Here is a 7,884-nt window from a genome sequence, read left to right as displayed (position 1 = left end):
ATAATCAGAATATTTCACATGGCCTACAGACCATAAACGTCAATTGAGAAAGCAGTTTAAAAAAGATAGGCCGAATGCCACGTTTATAGTTTGCATTTCACTGCCTACCTTTGGACAGCGAGGGGAATGCACAAATAAATTAAATCAGTAGGATGCCTGCGCGCACTCCCTCTTGATGCGCTCTGACATTACGCACGCCTTCATTCACACCGCCAATAGCTCAACATGACAAGACGCGCAAGTGCGGATACTTTACGGGGTTAGAATAATATAATTGCTTCATACTTTTCATTTTTAAACCGTGTAAAAAACAAACAAGGCCGAGTAAAGTAGACAGCATATCCTTGTCTTTGGCTTTGTTCCGTTTTCCCTTCTCAACAACCTATTGCTATGGCATCTCTCACTCGAAGAGAGAAGGAGAGATGTCCCACAGCAGGGAACCGACGGTATTGGGTAAGGGAAGCTTGATTCAATACTACTTTTTCCACATTCAGTATTTATCTTAAGTTGTTTAGATAGTGGGTTGCACAGTTATAGTATCAACATATTATTTGATGACTCATAGGCTTTTAAAACATCAGTTTCAATTTATGTTATGATGATGTCATGGTTATTTTCTTCAGTTTGCAGTATATTAAGGTGTATGGTATTTGTACATTTCACAGACAGATGCGCCTCAATGTAAATCATCCAGATTTTACTCTGAGACTGGGAGCGGTACATTACTACACGAGGACTGTCAATCAACAGATCGCCCCTCTCCAGAGGGTGCAGGGTCCAACGCCGACCCTCATGGAGTTCCGTGGCCAAAAACGGATGTCCCATCCCGAGAGTCTCTGACGAGACCCTGCGCCGGAGGACCTGGGATTACCAGTGGATTTGACACTGTTAGACCCCCCATGGTGGGAAGTTGGAGCGTTCGGAAATCTGACGGAAAAGTTATTTGTGAGCATTGCACGGCGACTGTGGCTATACTAAAGATACACGCACGGAGCCTCGTCATTCCTCAATATATCTCAAGCAAGGTAGGCTTATCACTTCATCACTTTCTATGAAAATGTGTTTTATGCAGTAAACAGTAGCATGCTTTCATTGTAGTGATACAATATACTTTGGTGACAATTTAATGGGTTTGAATTGAAATGGTTAGAAAATGTGATTCAGCCACAGATTTGCAACATATTTTAGATGTTGTCACATATTTTAGCTGCCTTGACAAATCCAAATTGTCACTTACTTAGATGTTTTTCTCCCGATTGCATCTGATATGTAGCAGTCATCAGTTCCTGTCATTGAGCTGACTCATAGGCTATCCCTAGAGTGAACTGATTCAGACTGATATTAATATTTTAACAAAGCAACTCATGTCCCCTTCAAACCTCATTACCAGAGGTACAACGAAAACATTTGCTTTACTCGCCTATGAGAGGAATATGAAGTAGAACAGGACGTTTTAAAATGAACCACAGACCATTATGTGGAGATATTACCTCATTGTTCAGACGGAGACGGTCAGTAGAAATCTGATAATGGCTTCTTGTAGTGTATTGATTTCCAGACCAGGGCCATGATGAAATCTGGCCTGTTATGAATCCTAAAGAAAATACAGGTCTCTGACAGTCTGGTTCCAGACCTGTTTGTGCTGTTTAGCCACCTCTTACCCTCTTAGAAAAAAAGTGTTATGTACAGTAGAACCTAAAAGGGTTCTCCTCTGGGGACAGCCAAAGAACCCTTTTGGAACCTTTTTTTCTAAGACTGTGTGGTCATTATTTTGCCTGGTCCTAGATCAATTTGTCTCTTTGTTATGACAAACACACAACCCAAAGTTTGGCTACACAGCACAAACAGATCTATTACCAGGCTCGGTCTCAGATTTTGGCTTGGAGTTTGTTTGGGCACATCTGCATTTTTCTGGTTGACTTTGTTTTATGCAATATTGCAGTAGTCTGGGACTCAAAATGTGGGTCATTGACATTAGCAGCTTGCGGGAGAAAGGTTTTGGAATGGAAGTTCAGGGAGAACAAGGGCACAGAAACTAACATACAGTATGCTATGCCACCATCTCTGTCCTATGATAGATGCTATTATAATGATTGATTCTGGAGGTCGATATAGACCTACTTCTTACCATGCCACATTTTGATACATAATTTCCTCAATGACAGACTGTCATCAATGACAATTAATTATACATTTTTTTCCGCTTTTGTAATTCACTGTGATATTTGTTGTTTTTGTGATTGAATTGGACTCAATGCATAGAACCATACTGTACATTCCCTTTACATCCCTTCTGTAGGACTCCACCTTGTCAGCCTATCTCCACGACAACCTCAAAACCCACAGTGGTACCATAGACGTCTGGGCTGTGGAGGACGAGCAGAGTGGCTGTCACATCTGTGGTGCCCACCTGAGCCAGCTGAAGCAGGAGGCCATCCACCTGATCCTAGCCAGGGAGGAGCGTGCCAAGTGGGCCACTCCATCTCCCGCCAAGCCCCTTCCTGGATCCACCTCCACCAAAGCAGCACCATCTAGCCCCCAACTCTCACGCTCTGCCAGAACCCAAGGTTCCTCTGCCAAGCCCTCCCCTGGACCTCGATCCACCACCTCCACAGCACCATCTAGCCCCCGCCTCTCAGGCTTCACCAGGAGTCAAAGCCCCCAGAAGACCCACCCTAGGAGGATCCTGAAACCCACCCCAGCTGAGATGGAGAGATGGGTTGAGGAGCAGCAGCACCTGGCCTCCTCCGAAACAATGTCCAGCAATAATGGAGTCACCATCTTTCCCTGTCAGGTACTGTACATCTAAAAATCTACAGGTTGCATATCACAATATTGCCTTGATATCACAATAGCTATCGTTATTATGGAGTCTAATGGAAGCGACGTGAACAATATCAGGATAATATCATGAGTCATGACACATCCCCTAGCAGGTGTTGTACATCTAAAAGAGGAATGGAGAGAGGACAGAGGAATGGAGAGAAGAGGAAAGGAGAGGAAAGGAGCACAGAGGAGGGAAGGGGAGAGGGGAGGAGTAGAGTGGATGCTCTCATGGAGGATGTTGTCACTGTCGGAATTGATTGACTCCGTCCGATCTGCCCCAATTAGATCCTGAGAAGTGTACATTTGCAACCTTATCGCTAATGGAGGGAATTGGGTTGTGATTTATTTTCCGTCATAAAACAGCCAGTCAAAAAGCAGGCGGCGCGATGATCAATAGCCTGGTCATATTTAACGACTGGTGAAATATGCATAGTGCAGTATTGTAACCCTCACAGGGCTAGGTGGTAAATACAGCCGAGACGAAGTGGATGGATGGAAGCATTTAAGGAGCCTTAAGTAGGCTACAGTAGCTTGTTCAGCCATAGGGCTCCTACCATAGGGCTTTGGTCAAAAGTAGTGCACTATATAGGGAATAGGGCACCATTTGGGAATCTACCTATATCTCCTTCAGTGCATTGTGGCTAATGAAGTGAAGTGGTCTCTGGTCTGTGAGTTTCTGACAGTGGAGTGGCTGTCTGGCTGAGGACTAGCCTGATCACAGATCAGTTATGGTTGGCATAACAATGACCATAGGAGTTGGCTGTATGCAACACAAACAGATCTGGTACCAGGTTAGCTGCCATAGTCTACTACACAATATGCAAAGCAGAGCACATTATACCTGTGTAAGTTTGTTATTAGGAAGGTTTCCATCCAATTGGTGACAGATTTTCATGTGAATATTCTAAAATCCGCATGAAAGAAAATGTGCACATTTTCCCCAACAGTGGTGAGTTTCCACAAAACGGACTTGTTGCAGATAAAAATCTGTGCGTTATGACGTAGTGCACACAAAATGTACTTTTTCGCTTACGTTTATATGTACTGAATAAAAATCTGAAGTTCATTGTTTTTCCATCACATTTTCAACTCTACTGATAGTTTTGTCACCAAACTGTTGCGTTAAATAGCGAATATGCCTACTCATATCATGCACTTTCACTGCCCTGTGAAGTTCATCATCTCTTATTTCATCTGTAGCCTAATAAACTGCATGCTTTCCTGATTGAGTTATAGTGGGAGGACCACACCCTGTGTCATCGCGTGACTCCAAGTTGACTTTGATGTGATGGTTATTATATCAATATTTGCACATATAGGTGTTTCCACCACTATTTCATGCATAATTCATTTTACAGGCACAAAAAGATCCCACGTCGAACAAACAAATGACCTGACGGCATTTACAAAATTGAACTTCCTGTTTCCCTCACAGCTGTCGTGATTCTTTTTTATATGGCATGACTTTACTCGCATAAAAGCTGTGGATGGAAACGTGACTATTGATGTGTTTTCATGTGATTTTCCACTTGGAGGAAGCAGAGCAAATGTTAGTCAAAGCTAGGTGACCTCATGCTAATGGTAATGGGAGTGTTTACACTATTCAAGTTTGAGATAGATGAGAGGACGAGGAGAGGGACAGAGAGAGAGGGGGAGAGAGGGAGAGAAAGAGGGGGGTAGAGAGAGACTCAGTGGGGGGGAGAGAGAGAGAGAGAGAGAGAGAGAGAGAGAGAGAAATAGCAGGAGAAAGAGAGATCTTCAGGGTGTCCCCCACACCCTGAAGATCTCTCTTTCTCTTGCTATTTCTCTTGCTATTTTTTTCTTCAGAGTTAGAAAGGAGTAGAGGTAGAATTGAACTTTACCCCATGCCCCCTAAACCCATCTCATTCCAGATGTTAGTCATGCTCCAAGGTGCCTCATGGCTCTAATTGGCATTACATGGCTGGATATTTCCCGTGGCAGTAGCAATAGAGGAAGGGGAACAGGGTTGTTATCTTGCCCTAAAAAGCTGAAACATTGATGAGACAGTAGAGCTGCAGAGGGGGCCACTATAAAACAGGACTCTGGCTGTCACTTTCGCTTGCGGCCAAGCTCTTTGACTTCATTTCAGCAGATATACAGAGTAGGGAGTAGGCCAAAGCTTACACACACACACACACACACACACACACACACACACACACACACACACACACACACACACACACACACACACACACACACACACACACACACACACACACACACACACACACACACACACACACACACACACACACTAGGGCTGGAGGGAAGGGAAAGCAGGGTTGGGTTGAAGAGTCAGACTCACGTGCATCCTCGAGGGTATGTGGTGTGGAATAGTCAGATGCAGCACGGTCACAGTAGGTTTAGTAATGGCTCTGAGCCTGATTGTCTGAGTCATGTCTCCGTTAAATCTTGGAGCTATGTGTCCCATGTGTGACTACTAGTCTATATGTAGAGCTATATGATGAATGTCCCATTTACCTAATGTGCTTTCATCCTGATGTCCCACATCCACAGGTTAACAATTGATTCTTCTCTTGGGTTGCGTTCCTGGGCTATTCCCTGGGCTATATTACGATGTGCTGTTGGCAACTCTCTTATCATTGCCAAGCTGTACTTTGGAATGACATTGAATGAACACAAAGAGGAGTTGGCTAGTAGCCAAAACAGACTGGACCCCCAGGCTATGGATATTCTAATAAAGTTGAAGTATTATCTCCTAAGATAATCATTCTACTTATCTCCAGTTTTCAGAGGAGTTCTCAGATGGACCGAATGAGACTGTGGCTGTCCAGAGCAGTCCAATGGCTCCTGCAATTTTGTCCTTTCTGGTCAGGTATGTGTAAAACTAATCAGTTAGATGTCTACTGAGTAGACATGGGCTCCTGCAGGTAGTTCTTTACTGATGATTAATAAAAAGTCTTAAATAATCATTCAGAAGTTGAGGATGTACCTACTGTGTTTTTGAAATGTCCACATCCTATCTTTCCACAGGGCAGCCCAGAAACTGAGCCTGACATCGAGGAGGAAGAGCCAAATGTCTGCCCCCTCTCCCGTGTCTCCTCTCCCCCGTTACAACACCTGCTACAGGGGCATCATCCAGAGGTCTCCACCCACAGTCCCCACCTGCCTCCTTCAAGCTGCCAACCAACTCAAAGACGCACCCAACTTTGGCAAGGTAACCAGCTGTAGTCAGTTGTTCACCTCGTTCTTGACCAATCAGATCGTTTATGTAAAAGAGAATTTGTTCTCATTGACTTAACCTGACTACACTGAACAAAAATATAAACGCCACATGAAACAATTTTATTTTATTTTACTTAGTTAAAGCATATAAGGAAATGAGTCAATTGATATAAATTAAATAGGCTCTAATCTATGGATTTCACATGACTGGGAATACAGATATACTTCTGTTGGTCACAGTTACCTTAAAAAAAGGTAGGGGCGTGGATCAGAAAACCAGTCAGTGTCTGGTGCTTCCCCCATTTGCCTCATGCAGCTTGACACATCTCCTTCACATAGAGTTGATCAGACTGTTGATTGTGGCCTGAGGAATGTTGTCCCACTCTTTCATGGCTGTGCGAAGTTGCTGAATATTGGCAGGAACTGGAACACGCTGTCATACACGTCGATCCAGCGCATCCCAAATATTCTCAATGTGTGAAATATCTGGTGAGTATGCAGGCCATGGAAGAACTGGGACATTTTCAGCTTCCAGGAATTGTGTACAAATCCTTGCGACAAGGGACTATGCACTATCATGCTGAAACATGAGGTGATGGCGGCAGATGAATGGCACGACAATGGGCCTCAGGATCTCGTCACGGTACCTCTGTGCATTCAAATGACCATCGATAAAATGCAATTGTGTTTGTTGTCCGTAGCTTATGCCTGCCCATACCATAACTCCCCCGCCACCATGTGGTACTGCCAAATTCTCTAAAACAACGTTGGAGGCAGCTTATGGTAGAGAAATTAACAAATAATTTTCTCGTAACAGCTCTGGTGGACATTACCATGTTAACTGCACGCTCCCTCAAAACTTGAGACATCTGTGGCATTGTGTTGTGTGTCAAAACCGGACATTTTAGTGTGGCCTTTTATTGTCCCCAGCATAAGGTACACCTGTGTAATGTTCATGCTGTTTAATCAGCTTCTTGATTAAACAGTCATGTGGATGGATGATCGTGGCAAAGGAGAAATGCTCACTAACAGGGATGTAAACAAATATGTGCACAACATTTAAGAGTATTAAGCTTTTTGTGCGTATGGAAAATTTCTGGGATCTTTTATTTCAGCTCATGAAACATGGGACCAACACTTTACATGTTGAGTTTATATTTTTGTTTGGTATAAATACATGTTTAATTAAATGTTTTAATAAATGTTTTATTAAATAAATAAATCGTTCTCCCACATACACTTTTTTATGTGATTCCAGAGTCATTAAGCAAGTGAGAGTGGTTGTGTCGAGGAGTGAAGAAGATCCTATATCGCCACTCATAATACCTACCCCCATCTTTATGAAATGCTATAATGTGGTGTTAATGTCCTTTCTGTTTCTGCCCTCCCCCTCTGGGGTATACTGTAGACAAAATCAATATGGCTGCCCTCGTGCTTCACAGATGATGGTCTAGAGTTACAGATAACAGGCCTCCATCCCATCCCTCCATTCCACCTGCACTCAGCCCAGAACAACTCAGAGAGAACCTCTTTTTTTCCTCTCTCTGTCTCCCCCTCTCTCTCTCGCTCGCTCTTTCACCCCTCTCCCTTTCTCTCTCCGGTTCTCCTTCCCACATTCTCTCTCTACCTCACCCCCTCTTTCCTCTCTCTCTCAGTATATGGCTTCTTGAATAATTCAGCCCCATAAATATACGGTGACACAAGCTCAATAGCATACAGTCAGGGTAGGAATTACATAGCAAGACTTCCTCTAACAGATAGCAGACAGACTAGCTACCATCACTTGCTTTTATTATGATTCATCATCATAATCAAGGCTGATGGATTATGTTCACGGTTGGGTAGGTC

The 7,884-nt window shown here is 43.6% G+C and overlaps 1 protein-coding gene across 1 annotated transcript in view; it reads left to right on the top strand.

Moving 5' to 3' along the window:
* Positions 1-224: 224 nt before the first annotated feature.
* LOC135505759 (kinesin-like protein KIF26B) overlaps positions 225-7,884 on the top strand; it is a 31,204-nt gene continuing 23,544 nt past the window's right edge. Inside the window, exons 1-5 of the mRNA XM_064924859.1 lie at positions 225-453; positions 666-1,025; positions 2,300-2,794; positions 5,598-5,686; positions 5,845-6,028. Of these exons, the coding sequence (XP_064780931.1) occupies positions 391-453; positions 666-1,025; positions 2,300-2,794; positions 5,598-5,686; positions 5,845-6,028 (1,191 nt within the window). The 5' untranslated portion in view covers positions 225-390. The remainder of the gene's footprint in view (positions 454-665; positions 1,026-2,299; positions 2,795-5,597; positions 5,687-5,844; positions 6,029-7,884) is intronic.

This window comes from Oncorhynchus masou, chromosome 19, assembly GCF_036934945.1.
Source record: "Oncorhynchus masou masou isolate Uvic2021 chromosome 19, UVic_Omas_1.1, whole genome shotgun sequence".
In the NCBI taxonomy this organism is placed as follows: Eukaryota; Metazoa; Chordata; class Actinopteri; order Salmoniformes; family Salmonidae; genus Oncorhynchus; species Oncorhynchus masou.
This window is presented reverse-complemented; position numbering and strand designations above follow the sequence as displayed.